The sequence below is a fragment of the Perognathus longimembris genome, chromosome 5 (genome assembly GCF_023159225.1).
Source record: "Perognathus longimembris pacificus isolate PPM17 chromosome 5, ASM2315922v1, whole genome shotgun sequence".
NCBI lineage: Eukaryota > Metazoa > Chordata > Mammalia > Rodentia > Heteromyidae > Perognathus > Perognathus longimembris.
The window spans coordinates 65,407,534-65,422,967 of NC_063165.1; the positions used below are offsets into that span (position 1 = coordinate 65,407,534).

Genomic DNA, 15,434 nt, shown 5'->3' on the forward strand with positions numbered 1-15,434 from the left:
CAAAGAATATTAAATCAATCTCCATCTTCAACCTTAGCTGCAGCCAGAAAAGAAACCTTAGCTCAGAAAGCTAGGAAATGTTGCTGAAAACCACAGAGATGCAAATGACTTTAAAGCAATAATGGGTGGGGGGTGGTGAGCTCAAGTCTTTGCTAAATGAGCTTATGGCAAAGGAGACTTCTTCCACCAGGAAAAAAAAAAAAAAATTTTGAAGACCTGCTCTTCAAAACTCTCCAAGAGCAAGATGTGAAGATAGGCGTGCGTGTGTGCATGTGTGTGTGTGTGTAAGCTCTTTCAGTTACAAGAGATAAATAAATAAATAAGCAGTGTCAACTAGCAGGCGATCAAACCACAGTCAAACTTCAATCTCAGAGCAGTTAGCTATAAACTATTAGCAGCTGAAAAGTAAACCTTGTTCACACAAAGACACTATTTAATTTTCTTCTTGTAATGGTTCTAAATGAAGACCCCCATCACTATGCAGTTAAGCGGTATTTCTTGTCCCCCTGAGGCGCTGATCAGTTCCTTTTAATGTGAGAAAACTGGCAGCTCAAAACAGTCAATGGAGCTCCCACAACAAAAGTTCTGAAAAGCTGAATGAATTGGGTTTGTAATTACTGCTCCCCCACCCCAGCTTATCTCTTATTCATTCAATTTATATTATTGTCAAGGAACCGTACTCTCAAAATCATTCCCTTGCCATTTTACCTAGGGTCATGGAGGGACTTATGACACAGCAGAAATACCCGCCCCCCCCCCATTACACCTTGCAGTATTCAGACCAATGGATGCAAGGGGTAGAGGGACCCCCTAGCACCCGGATCTACTTTTGTCACAATAACTTAGGGTACTCAGCCTGTGGAACCTTCTTTTTTAAACCCCGCATTTTACGAGCAAACAGAAATGCTTCTCTTGCCTCAATCCAGGGCCTTGCTTGGGTCTCTGAAATCCTGGGACAGGGCTACTTAGAAAAGATAAAAGTTATAAGTAAATACTCTCTTCTTTCCCTCCATATTGCAAAGCCCTAAAAAATCCTAGCCAGGTGTGATATGGAAAGTAAGATAAGTTACTATCATCTTGTGTTCCTTTGAAACAAAAATATGACCTGGAAATTATGATAAGTTATTATGTTCTTGTTTTTCTTTTAAACAAACAAACAAAAAAATCCCCCATAGTTCATGAAATAGAAAAGGAGCTGTGACTCCCTCTCTCAGGCCAGAAAAACAGTTTACGAAAAAGCTAACATCAGTGTGTGTCAGGGCTCTGTGTGTTTTTTTAATCTAAGATGTTACTGATGATGGGAAAAACTCTCCTGAGATTTTCCTACTGCAAGAATGTGTGGGTTTCCAGAAATAAGTACAGCTATTACAACCAAATCTACTAGCAGTCTAAATAATTAATTGAAGCATTGCTCTTTGACCCTTGAAAAGTCCAGTAGGGACACGTTTATAGTAATAATACCTCCGAATGAGCCCTTGTCAAATATTCATTTAGTGGTTAATGTGAGCCATTTCCCCCTGGGATGGTCTATAATACCAGCTTCCCAGTATTGGCAAAGCAGCCTTGCTAATCTACTACAGCTCAGCAAAATATTTTAACGCTCTTTATTTAAAGTATGGAGGGGGCGGGTGCTGGTAGAGGAAAAAATATAGTGAGAATAGACTATAATCTCATTCTTTTGCACATTTCTACTCTGTGTGTAGGTTAAGGAAACATTTAAATTCACCCCTTTTCACTGAAAATTAAGGTTTCATTGAGCAGAACAATATCCCAAGAAAAAGAACAAAACAGTGCAGAGCCATCTTCAGTGTGAGGAGATAACTGTCTATATGCAAGTTCATGGCCTTACCCTCCTTGAAAATCATGCTGTTGAAATACTATATACTCAATATTAATCTAGCCATGAAATGACTATTTACTCAATCAAAGGATGCAAAGAGGTATGTATCATTTTCTTCAGATGCACATTATCAAAAGCATTTATATTTGCAAACCAAATACTTTGACCTCTATACTTTTCAACTGTTTGGTTTGGAGACATGAAGGGATGAGAGAGGGAATAGAAATTCCCTTGTTTGGGGCATAGAGAGAGACAATCATTCAAATGAATTCAGCTTCCCAAAATATTAGGCTCTTTCCTCATATAAGATACTTGAACATAAGCATTTTGTCACAATGTTGCTGTTTTAGCCTGATCCCTCCCCCTAGCTCTCTTAATGGGGAGATTAGTAAAAGTTACCTTTACCTATACATATTTCTGCTATATGTCCCCCCCTTCCATATACACATTCTATATCATCGATTGGCTCAAATTCCAAAAATATCCTCCCCACTCTGGAAGCTTCGTTCTTTAGGATCTTTATTCAAAGTTTCTTTTATTCATCAATGTGAGCCAGATCGGGCGAATGTGCTCATTATCACGTGAATAATCCCTATATGCATTACAATGGCTGACCAGGCCGGGGGAAATTCTTTTAGAGTCTCTGCATTAATTAGGGGAGGGGAAAGCCTAGCTTCCACCAGGAACTCGAATAATAACTGCCCCTTGCCAATACAGCATTACCCTAGAAATGAAGATAAAGACGAAAACCCAATATATATTTAGAATAAAGCCATCGAGAATAAACACAAATACAGAAAATGAGATTTTTTTTCCCCCTTAAGTCCAACCCAGAACTCACATTAGCAACACCTCGAGACTTTTCTTGGAAAAGATGCAAACCGAAAAGATGAGCTAAACTCAGAGGTGCCGGCGGGGGCTCTATGCCAGCGCCTCGGCTTCCAACTTCGCCGAAGTTGTAGCAAGTTCATACGACCAGGTCTAGAAATGGTGCGAAGTAAATCTGCCCTCCTAAGGGTGTCCAACCTCTGGTTCTTGGTGCCTTTGGCTGAAGGAAGGATGTTCGAAGCAAGCAGTAAAGAATAGAAGTCCCTGACCAGGTCACAGTCTCCCCAGGCTTTGCCAAAGCGCGGGGCTGCTTGTGGTGCCGAAGCATCGCTAATCCAAAAACCATGGCGTTTTCCCCAACATTACCTCGCTCACTCAAGACAACTACAGCCTTTCTTTACCTTTCCCGAGGCAAAAGCAACAAATCCGATCTGGGTCCCCCCCCCCCCGCCGCCCCCACTCCTTCTATCACTGGAGTAAGTAAAACAGTTAAGAGATCAAAAGCATAATCATGTCCAAATGTGATTAGACCACAAAGTAAAATATCTACCTCGGAGTTGACTGTTTTCTTCTTTAATATGGCTGTTGCCTGGCTTCTGTTTTGCTTGTTATCAGCTGCAGAGATTATCCGATTCGGGGCTGCAGGCTTGGACCCGCGCTGCCAATTTAAGAAATGGAATTCAGGGAGGGAAAGGAGAGGGGGGAAGAAAATAAGTAATAATAATAAAAACTATATCCGTGACAAGTCGGGGAGCTTTTGCAAGACGTTCTTTGCTTCCCCTTGCCCCTAAACAGGAAAACGTAGAGGAGAAAGTTTAAGAAGTCAAGGAACAAAGGAAGCAAACCACTTGTTTCCTCGCGGACAATAGCAGGGCCAGAACCAAACACCCTCCCAGCCTCCCAGACTTTGCCATGTCTACTTTGCAATTATTCCAATACAAGAAGCATCATTTTCCCCCTATAACCGCGTTTCAAAGGGCCATTGTTCCGGGAAGAAAATGAAAACAAAACTAGCCAACCTGTTTTTGATCTGGCTCAATACCCCATCTGCTAAGCTAGATGAAAAATTTCAGAATTGACTCCTTTCTGGCAACAAGTGGTACAAATCAGTTTAAATCTAAGTCCCCATCATGCTTATTCATTGCTGCTTAGAAAAGGAGGGGGTGGGTTTACAATGTAGGTCTCTAGTTTCTATTCCAGAAATGGCATACTCATTTCAATCTTTTTCCAAGGGTACACATCAATAATCATCTAGCCATCTCCCTCTCTTTGCAGTTAATGTTCGCACATGTTGCTGGTCATACTAAGGTTTTTGGCATTTTGCTTCCAAGGCTGAACGCGGCATAATTCCCCAAAAGGACATGTATGATCGGTGTTTTCCAAATAAATGAAAGACTCAAGCATACTTTCAGTATCCATATTTCAAAAATTTATTTATCTCAAACTGTGCATAATGGAGTAAAAACTGAAGTTGAAAATGTACCTGTTATAAGGATGGTATTAGTTCACATATATACACAGATTTTCGGCAGACTGATTCAAATAATACAGAGCCGAATCTTTTAAAATACAACTACGGAAAATAAAAGAGGGGAAACCTTAAAATATCACAATAAATTTACAGAAATATTACAAACCATAAGAAAATATTTCAAACACAGTAATCAAGTTGGTTTTCTTTTTTAATCTGGACAAAATGAAAAGGTGGGATTGAACAAAAGCTATCATAAATTACCAACGATGTCAAACTGCATGGCCATATGTTTTTTCCTTTGCTTTTAACAGTAAGTTAAAAAATTTTAGTACAATCTAAAACTTTTGCCCTTTTAAACAAGACCAGGGAGATGGTTTTGCCAATACTTATTCTAATTTTTCTTCCTTTTGTACCATTTTTAAACAACTAAAATGTCCAAATCTGAATAACTTTCTTCTTTCCACGTTTGCAACTGTCCCTAAATTTCAGCTGCAGACTCAAAATTCAGCAAGAAGCCTCTCCTCGAAAAATATTGGCAAATTCTCAAGCTTATAAACAATGGACATTTTGATTGCCATGTTTATCTCGATAAATACTGTACAAAAGTTGCTTGCAAATATTAAAACATTTTTTTCGTCGCTTGGAGACTAGCTCTAAATATTATTGGTAAAGACTTTTGCAAATTTCCTGCAAAGCTCCTACCGTAACACTAGAACTTTTAAAAAGTTTTGCGTAGTTTTCTTTCCTCCAGATCTATACAAGGTCCGTTCCCCCGCCCTCCCCACTCACCCACCCCCAGTTTTCTCTGTACAAAAATAGTCCCCCCCGCCCCAAAGATGTCCAGGATATCTCATAAAAGTTTTCTGGTCGGCTTCGCGGGTTCTGCATGAGTTTGGATGGGATAGCTCTTCTCTTTCGCAGCTGTCATTTGCTGTGATGAGATTTTTTTTTTTCTTTAGAGCGTTACCAGGATATTCATTTTCCCATGCTGTTTCTAATTCTCTTTTGCACCCCTCCCATTTAAAATCCCTCGCTCTTCTTGGAAAATCCTTCCCCCACCTGGCTCCAGTTCGCGGTCCGGCCCTCACATGTGCGAGAGGGGCAGTGTGCCGTTGATGGCCGTGCCGGGCACCGGGCCGCTCTGGTAGTGTTGGGACATGTGGAGTCTGCTGGGGGCGGCAGGCTCCGGCACCTCGGCGCCGGGGAGGTACATGCTGATCATGTCCCGGAGGTCCCCGGCCTGGCAGGGCGCCCTGGAGTGGGAGGAAGAGGTAACCACGGGGGGGCTGGAGCTGGCCTCAGACTTGACCACCGAGCCCATGGAGCCGAGCGCCATGCCCGGGGTCCCCTGCTGCGAGTACGACATGCTGTAGGTGGGCGAGCCGTTCATGTAGGTCTGCGAGCTGGTCATGGAGTTGTACTGCAGGGCGCTCACGTCGTAGCGGTGCATGGGCTGCATCTGGGCGGCGCCGTGGGCGTTGAGGCCCGGGTGCTGCGGGTAGCCCAGCTGGTCCTGCATCATGCTGTAGCTGCCGTTGCTCCAGCCGTTCATGTGCGCGTAGCTGTCCATGCGCTGGTTCACGCCCGCGCCCAGGCCGGCGCCCACCCCGACCCCGCTCGCCATGCTGTTGCCGCCGGGGGCCAGCAGGCCGCCGGGCAGCGTGTACTTATCCTTCTTCATGAGCGTCTTGGTTTTCCGCCGGGGCCGGTATTTATAATCCGGGTGTTCCTTCATGTGGAGGGCGCGCAGCCGCTTGGCCTCGTCGATGAACGGCCGCTTCTCCGTCTCCGACAAAAGTTTCCACTCGGCGCCCAGGCGCTTGCTGATCTCCGAGTTGTGCATCTTGGGGTTCTCCTGGGCCATCTTGCGCCGCTGCCCCCGGGACCACACCATGAAGGCGTTCATGGGCCGCTTGACGCGGTCCGGGCTGTTCTTCTGGTTGCCGCCCGCCGCCGCCGCCGTGGAGTTGCCGCCGCCGCCGCCGCCCCCCGAAGTTTGCTGCGGGCCCGGCGGCTTCAGCTCCGTCTCCATCATGTTGTACATGCGGGCGCTGTGCGCGGGCCCGGCCCGCCGGCGGCCGCCGACCCTGGGCCCGGCCGGGACTTTGGGGGGCCCGCGGGCGGGGGGGGGGTGGCCGAGGAGAGGAGTGCAGGCGGGTGGGGGGGCTCGGGAGCGCGGCGCTCCGCGAGAAGAAGTCAGACGAAGAATGAATTGGGGGGGAAAAAGAGAGAGGGAGAGCGAGCGAGCGAGAGCGAAGCAAACTGGAATCAAGATCCAAAAAAAAAAAAAAAAAAAAGCGCTTCCTCCTCCTCCGGCGGGTCCTGCCGCGGCCGACGATTGTTATGATTATTTTTTTGGAAAGGCTTAAGCCTGGGGCTCAAACTTCTCTCCTTTCTCTCTCTCCTCTTCTTTCTCTCAGTCCTAGTCTTAAAGAGGCAGAAAACTACTTTCCCCCTTTTGCAAACACTCTCTTCTCCGCCTTGACAACTCCTGATACTTTTTTGAACAAGTTAATAGACAACCATCCATGTGACGGGGGCTGTCAGGGAATAAATGGGTTTCTAGCGACCAATCAGAGCGCAGCGGCTCCTCCACTCGAGCCCGGCCTCGCCGCCGGGTTTTGCATGAAAGGGGGCGGGGCCTGCCGCGCCGCCGCCGCGCGGGGAGGGGGCGGGGTGGGTGGGGGAGGGGGAGGGGGCGGCGCCCACAGCCAGCCTGCCAGCCACTGAGGAACCTTTGTATCCCCTCTCGCAGCAACAGGTCACACCACACGCCTTTTCGAAGCAAGTGGGTAAACAGCGCTGAGACTACGTGTCCACCCGCCCCTCCCCACTCCTGAAACTTAATATCGATTTACTTTTTTTGGTGCAGAAATGGGGACTGGGGCGCGGGAAGCTAAGGGCAGAATGGACGGTTCGGGGCGGTTGTCCAACGGGTATTTCAGGAAACGGGCATCTCGGGAGTTGATGGGAGTCCTGGTCCCGTCCCCCACCCCCCTCCCCCCCCGACCCGCTCTCCTCCGCAGCCCTTCTCCAGACTCCCAGCCCCTCGAAGGGGCCCTGGTCCGTCCCGACGAGAAGGCAGACGCAGACCTCGGCGGCCTTTCGACAGGCGCGGGCTCTCGCCTCGCCTCCACGCTCCTCACTCGGGTCCCCAGTGAACCCGGCCCGGTCCGGGCGGCCGGCTACGGGCCGGCTGGGCCTGGCTGGGCTTTCGCCCCTGCTCGGTGGCCCGGGAGACGCACCGTTGTCTCCCTTCGGTCTGTGCAAAGGCCACGCTGGCACTCTCCCCACTGTCCCCCAGAGCCCCCGCCTCCCCGGGAGGGAGGGGGTGCAGCGGGCGGGGGGGGGGCGGTAGCGTCAACTTCCTGGCATCCCACGGCCTCGCGGAGGTGGCATCTGGGCCGCACTCGGGCTCCCTCCCACGCAGAGTTCCCAGGATCCGGGCACAGCCCGCCCTGGCATTTCCCCCGCGGGGGCCGGCGGGGCCGCACCGCCGGGGGCCGGGGGCCGGGGCCGGGGCGGGGCGGCACAGGTGCACGGCGCACCCGCGACCCGGGCCGGGCCGGCGGGAGGAGGGCTGGCGGGGGGGGCGGGAGGAGGGGGCCGGGGCTCAGGAATCTCGCCCGCCCGGGACCCTAGAGGGTAATTTTAGCCGCGCTCCCATTGTCCGGACGTAAAGATCTCAATAGGTAGGCGCTCAAAGCCCAGAGCAATGGCACCGCGTCCGTTACAAATAGGTAGTTTTGTTTCTCTTGTTGTCGCTACACGGAGTCAAACAAAGCCCCGTCTAAGTTTCCTTCCACTCTCTTGTTGGGATCTTTGTGCCTAAAATGCACTTGACAACAAAGCGGGGGGGGGGTGAGGAGGAGGGGGGAGAAGATGCATTTCTTTATATAGATAGGGTTCAAACCCTCGGGCTTGCTTATTTTCTTCTGTAACACTTCTCCGCCCCCTTCCCCTGATCTACCCTTACTCACCCCAAGGAAATGCACTGAATGCTACCCACCGGCCACGTTCCATTTATTATCTTCACCAGCCGCATTGTTTTGCCACCTTACTAACCCTCCCAGACGACCCCCCACCTTCCCCAATTCCTGCCCTCCCAGGCTTCCCGGCACCGTCACACTCAAGCTAAGATGCGGACCAGAGTCAGAAAACTTGTGGAAAAGAAATGATTTCTCATCAATCTCCCCGCTCTCCACCCGCCCCCCTCCCCGCAAGTTCTCTCTTTTAAGTTTATGGTTTGCTGTAGTTGTTGGGAACTCCAGAAAGGAGGAGACTGGCCTTTTCGAAACGCGTATGTATTATGTTCCCTTGAAAATAAAACCATGTTTTCTGCTTAATCGAGGTGTAATATTAAGCTAAATACGTATCTAGGGAGATGGGGGTGGGGTGAGGGGGGGGAAGGCTGAAAACAATTTGGAGGGTTTAATTGGAGGCGGCCACCGACTTTTCTTCGCAGCTGGTTTCAGGGATGTGGCGGGCGCGCCCCCTGCTGGTGGCTTCGCCTGCCGAAACTATTGCTTTTACCTTTAAAAGGTGTGTGGAAATAATTAAAGTAAAAAAAAATGAGGAGGATGGAAGATCAAACTAATTACACATAATCTAAACAAAAGAAAAGTTAACGTATCATATAAGCAGTGGTACCAAATCATAAGAATCAAATTTAATTTGCTTAACTTAGAAATGTACATACAACCTCGTGATAAGTGGGAGGTTGAACTACGGGGTGTGTGGGGGGGGGAGAATAGGTACAAATTATGAGATTCAACATATGAATGAATTATGATTGTCCAGGAGCCTCAAAGGGCAATCCAAGCATTCACTTTATGATTGTGTAAGTAGTGGTCGGCGCTTAATAGCATTATTCCGAAAACTTAAAAAAAAAAAGCCTATGGATAATTAAGTTTGAAGAAAAAAAAAAACAAGGGGTGGGAGGTGACTAATGGTGAGGTATATTTATTAAAATAAATGTTAGCAATGGATGTTATAGAAGTAAATCTTCTAAATCTCTCTGTTTTTCAAGTGTGTGTGGGGGGGGAAAGTAATAATAAGTGCAGATTTTTCCTTGGAATAATAAGTAAAAGCGTTTACACATTCTCAGATGCATGTGGTCTGAACTCTATACTGATGCATTTAAGAGGGGAAAAGGCATGGATAGGTCTTTTGTTAATTGCCTTTATCGTATAAATAAGCTATGGAAATACATTACAATTGTGTTATCATTGGTTGCATTTATTTACAGCTTTATTTTAATTAAGCTTGTCATACTTATCAAGGCAATAAACTAACAGTGGCTGGAGTTTGTTCATAATAATATGCTATGAAAAGAAGATTAAAGATGGTGATAACTGAAACAATATTTTCACATTCATTTTAAACAATTTGATCACTAACTCTATTTCAACCCAGCCCCATCAGTGCCCCTAAATATAATAACTATAAAAATAATCCCAATAGATGACAGAAACAATCCTGTTTAAGCTTTATGATAGATGGCAACAGGGCTAACAACAGTATACAACTGACTATTAGACAATAAAAAAAAGGACTTGGAGCAGGGTGCTTAGTCCTCTGCGAATTGAAAATGTTGCCATTGGCACCATTTATAAAAATTGGAAGTGCTTAATCTAAAGAGAATGTAACACTTGCCTTCATGGGCAGCAAAAAAGCTACACACTTTTAGAGCAATATTGTAATAAGGAACAAAATACATACTCCTGGAGCATTCTGAATTTATTCTGTTCTAGTATTGGCTTTAGCCAAAAAGCCGCAACTGCTAAGTGTATCTTAATTTTATTTAAAAATCTTTTTTCCATTCATTTCTTTTTTCTCTCCTAAACTCTCCCTATGCCTTCTCAAGTATTGTATCTGAAGCCAACAATTTTGTGGAGATAGAGCACTGTAGACTTATTTTTTCTGCTTAGTGGCAAATAGAGGTTTAACTTGCAGTAATTAGGTGAGAACTAGCCAAGCATCTTACTATTATGATGCTTGTTAAAAAACGCTCCTTTTCTGCATCTGCATTTGAGTGCGTTCCCCTCCTCTCTTAATCTTCTTATGGAAATGAAGGCAACCGGCAGGGAACCTGCGGAGTCTTGGAGAATGTCCTTGTTAACTGGAATTTCTCAGCATTGCTAATTAGCAGAGTTTGACGACCACCAGTATTGGAGGAAAGCTCTGTTTAACCACTCACCAACCATTCCAAGGAAGAGCAGACTAATTTTATTTTGTAATTAAAATCTGAAAAGGGCCCTATTTGACAGTTAGGGCTATGAGAGTTTTATCTCCCCGTGAAATAATTACTGCCTTGATAACTCAATTTTCTGAAAAATGTCAACTGTGGGCTCCGAAAGTTTTAATTTCATTACGTAAGGGGGGAAAAGCAAGAAAAATAGAAGAAAATGTACAGAAAGACTTTTCTAATTCTAGAACTGGCTGGGTGTATTAGGAGTCAGGTTTGGCCAAATAAATATTGGGTTTGTTTTTCTTTTAACCTTTCTTCCTTTTTGAATAGTCTCTCCTAGCCTTCCTGTCACCCCTTCTGAAAGTGCCATGTAAAATAAAGTATTCTCAGCCGCAGAAGAAACAATCCAGTAATGTACCCTGTAAGCCCAATAAAACTAAAAAGCCAAGCATAGAAATTACAAAAAAAAAAAAAAAAAACACCAGAAGACAAAAAAAAAAAAAAACAACAAAAAACCACCAGTTCTGAATTTTAAAAGCCAAAGATAAATGTTTTGGGCAACGCTGCTGAGATCTTATTTACCTTTACCTCCTTATGCCGGAACACTGAGTCTGACAGCAGAATCACGCTGATCAAAGTTTAAAATGTCTCCTTCACGTTTTGTAAGTCACAAAAATTCTCAGTCACTCCAAATTGGAGCATTGCATGAGACTTCTAGAATTACTGAAGTTTGATTCATGGAGATTTAAGAAAGAAACACAGATAAATGAAGAAGATAAAGCTATGCATTAGAGGAATTTTTTCCCTAAAAAATATGAAGCATAATTTCTAAAAATAATCAACAGGAAATATTCAAAGAGAAGTTAGGCTATGGAAATTTAGAGCAAAATTAAAATTAAAATTAAATTGGACCATAGTCAAACTTCATTAGTCTAAACTTCCTTTAGCCTATGAAGGATTCCTCACAAGAGATTACATAGGGACCATCTTAATTTTTTTTATAACATCATGTTCAAAATGATAGAAATTCTTTCATCTACATTTCCACCCCTTTTCATGTCAAATTTGTCAGATTTTGGAGTGTGAAGGATTATTGACAGGAACTATAATAAGTGTTTCTTGGCTGACACAAAGAACAAACACACTTGTATCTCTTTCTATTTCCTGAGGCATAGAAACGCATATGGTACTTGGTAGATCGGCAATTTCAAATTGCTTAATCATATTTTTTTCTTCCTGTACCTTGTCTTTAATTTCCAGAAGTGGTATTAAGCATAACAAATGAACGAGGGGATAACAACGTCGTCACCAACCAGACCCAATCTCACCAAATCATTTCACTCAAGAGCTGTAAGGACCCTTGAAACCTAAGGAATGCAGGCCTTCTTCTCTCATCTAATTCTCATTTATGAAATAAAAACATTTTTTAAAGAACCCAGTAGTGTGAAACTAAATGTATTTCCCCCTGACTTTAAACTATAACCACAAAAGTCATGCATAAGCACTGGTCTCCTGAGCTGTACAGAACAATCACATTACTTGTAGTTTTGCCTACATTTCTACATCATGTAGATAGTCCAGCTCAAATATTTTCTGGAAAAGAGGAAGTCCTATTTCACAGTTTCATTTACACTTCTTGAATTGTCAGGCGATTTTAATGTAAAATTCTGTTCCTATACTGCAGTTGTTGCCCAGGGAAAACTGGGATTTATCCACTAAGTGACCTGATTATTTTTTAACACATTATCTTAGAAAACAACTGCAACCAAGTAAAAACTAGTAAAGAGATGCCACAGGGTGTTTTCAGTTGCACTGAGTCTATGGTTTTGATTCTAAAAATTAGAAGAGAGTTGAAGAGAATCATCAGCTACTTCAGGTACCACTCCCTCCCAACTCTTGAATCCTTCTGTGCCTCTCATCTTTGCCCAAAGTCCAAATACATATGTCTTGATTGTGCCATTAATTGCAGCAAAGAGGCAGGACTTCCTCAGAATTCTAATTTCCAGTAGTTAGGATTGTCACCCAAATTTCAGGGGGAGAGGACTGCTTTAAATTCCCCAACTGTGATTATTTCACTGAGTTGTGACTACAACTTTTGTGGAAACACAAACCTAATCCTTAAGTTTTTCTCTGATCTGCAGTAAGGGGCTTATTCATGGGGCTGGAGTGGATACAATAGTAATGTACAAAACGGGACCCCTCTGCCTCATCCTGGACCCTCCCAAGATACAGAGGTGGAATATAGTCTTCTCTCTTCTGGAGATCTGTGAGATATACTGCTCTTGTGTCACTCACAAGCTCCCCTTCTTCAAGTGCAACTAGACCTACTACAAACCACAAGTGACAGACCTCTTAGACTGTGCCAGTGACTGACACCCCCAAAGTCAAGAAAGGGAAAAAGATGAGACCTATTTTGTGTGCCAGGGACAGAACTATTATCAAAGGGTAAGAAAGAATGCTTTTTACCTGTATCACAAAAAGAAGTTGAAGTAAACCATTTTTGTGTGGTGTGTGTGTGTGTGTGTGTGTGTGTGTGTGTGTGTGTTCACTCTACAATGACCATCAACCCTAAATAAAACTCAGCACTTTTTCTTAAAGATGTGCAGCTGTGGCTTGGCTGGCTAAGTGCTGGAAATCAAAGTGGACACCCATTCTGGGCGGGCTGGCACCCTCTAGGCCTCCTATAGGTAGCTGGAGCCCTCTTTTAAAAGCTCTTCTGGCCTCAAAAGAAATGTCTGCGAAGTCAGCCTTCCCAGAAGCTCACTTCTGCCTGCTCCTTAGCGCCCCTGTTCCAGTTCTGGCTAAGATGGATTTGGGATTCCAAGCCCATCCCAAAGGAATTCTCAGATCACTGGCTTGATAATCTTTAAAGGCTCCTTCGGAGCTAGGGCTCTGACTTTTATCTCCCTTCAACACCCTCCTTTGCTTTTTTTTTTTTTTTGTTGTTGTTGGCTCTTCCCACTCCTCTTCCCTCTTCCCCCACGCCCCCTCCTTAATTTGGAGATCATTGACACGATAGGCTGTAATGAGTCCTTCAGAAACTGTTATGATCTACAGTGACAATCTCTACACCTAATTCACAGATTATTGACAAGCACTGTGGGCTCAATGGTGTCAAGTTGTACTTGTGGTTTCAACACCCTTCAGCAACCCACAGTAGCTGTGGGCCTGAGATTAGGACTCAAACCTGGCAGTAGCCAGTGTGGTGGAGACAAGAGTAACTCTGTACCTCCAGCTTCCAGCCCAGCCAGACTCGCTCCTCCGTGCCTTTGTCTCTGGGTTGGATCCTTGGAATTAAAAGGTTCTCGGGAATGAAAACACAAAATAAAAGGAGTAAACTCAACACATGAAGAACCCCTCTCTTTAAATCTTGCTTGGTCTTATTAATAATTACATCCTCCGTCCTCCCCCATCTTCAAATAGTCCTGCCAAACTCCAAACCCTATAGGCTGATGTTCAGAATGTTTTCCCTTTTTCTGGCTTCACCAGGAAAGGTACGAGGGACGGCTGGAAAGGCCGAGGCGGCTGAGGACTTGGCATGGCTTCAATAGGGCCTAAGCTAAATTGGCCCATCGGCCTGGAAGGCCCACAGAATCTGGCAGGACGGGCTATTTACAAAGCAGGGCCACCAGCCAACCCGCGCGGGCTATGACCGGAGACCAAGAGCGCCCGCCCCGCCCCTGAAGGGTGCAGGGCGGCTGGGGAGAAACTGTGCCCCCAAGGAGTCCGTCGCTGAGATCCCCTCCCCCCAGGCCCCACAGTGCAAGGGTGGCTTTCCTCCTGGGGGCGTGGGATTCCCGCAGGGGCTAGGCCACTGGCGACCACCGAGGGAACACAGCAGCAGCGCTGGGTGGCATGGCCGGCCTGGGCCACCCACTTGCTGCCTTCCTCCTTGGCTAGGGCTGGGCGGGGGGCTGCGCCCGCTCCTGGGCCCTGGGAAAGTTGAGCGCTTGCAGCCGGCCCTTAGCCAGGTGCGGCTCCTCCCTCCTGCCAGCCTCCAAGACTGCTCCCCACAATTTGGAGAGCCCACGGGGTGACTCTGCGACCGCAAATTCCTCTTTCTTTTCTAGCAGCAGGCACATACTCCCTGTTGGTCTTAGCGCGAAGATGCCGGACTTTGACTTCTCCACCCGCTGGGCGTTGGGAGCGGCGAGGACCTTGGTCCTCGGTCGTCCGCGCGCACGGTGTCCGAACCCACCCAGCCCGCGCCGGGCACCAGGGAGCGCCCCACTGAGCATGTCCCTAAAGGGGATCGGCCTTTTCCCTGGGCAAAGGATCCTGCGTGCTTGCCGCTTCCATAGAATTCCGGATTGAGCTTTATGATTCTCCACCCGCCACTGAATTTGAAACTATTTAGAGTAACAAATAATAATATAATAATAATAATAATAATAATAATAATTATATCCTCAGCCGAAAACCTGGAGAAGATAGTCTACCACCGAGAGAAGCAGGTCCCCTGAAAATAGAATCCCAGATCCGCTAATTTTAGGAAGGAGTAGGAATAAAACACAAACGCAATATAAAGCTTGCATTCCTCATAGTTAACTATTTTTAAAGCCAGTCTATGTGGAAAAGCAAGCTACATTTCGTCAACAGGTAAACTTAAAAAAGAAAAAAAAGTAAGCTTTACACTCAAGTTAAAATTCTAAGTACATCTCTGAACATGGAACTCCTCTTTTTGTTTGTTTAGCACAATAATTGTTTCTGTGTGTTTTTTTTAAACAACTAAACAAGCACACACTTTGCTATTGTTTCAAATTTAGAGGATAGGTCATTTTGATAGACTGAAGGCAATTTTTGCCCAAAGAAAGTTACAGCTCTTTCTTACGCAAGCAGCTAGTTTTTGGAAAAATAAAAACTCGTCTTTCTCCAGGATAGTTTCTTTCCTTGATGGAAATGCTGAATTTCAAGGGAAATACTCTTGATTTTACCTTTCTTGAAATCTTGCACTGGGATAAAAAAAAAAAGATGTTAAACACCTGTTTTATAGACAATCTTTGAGAGTTAGCCGCTTGCCAGGAAGGGGAAAAGTTGGGTAAAACTGGCTTTGGAGGAGGAATTCATGGGGGAAAGAAACTAGACTTTTAATTACACTCGCA

At 45.5% G+C, this 15,434-nt stretch overlaps 1 protein-coding gene across 1 annotated transcript; it reads right to left on the reverse strand.

The window, feature by feature from the left end:
• Window positions 1-4,074: 4,074 nt before the first annotated feature.
• Window positions 4,075-6,670, reverse strand: Sox2 (SRY-box transcription factor 2). Its single transcript, XM_048346011.1, has one exon. It carries the CDS (start codon window positions 6,184-6,186, stop codon window positions 5,227-5,229), a length of 960 nt encoding a protein of 319 aa, XP_048201968.1. The 5' UTR covers window positions 6,187-6,670; the 3' UTR covers window positions 4,075-5,226.
• Window positions 6,671-15,434: the final 8,764 nt, after the last annotated feature.

Bases quoted from the DNA above. Each gene is read 5' to 3' on its own strand.
- Sox2 (XM_048346011.1), bottom strand. From the start codon at position 6,186: ATGTACAACATGATGGAGACGGAGCTGAAGCCGCCGGGCCCGCAGCAA.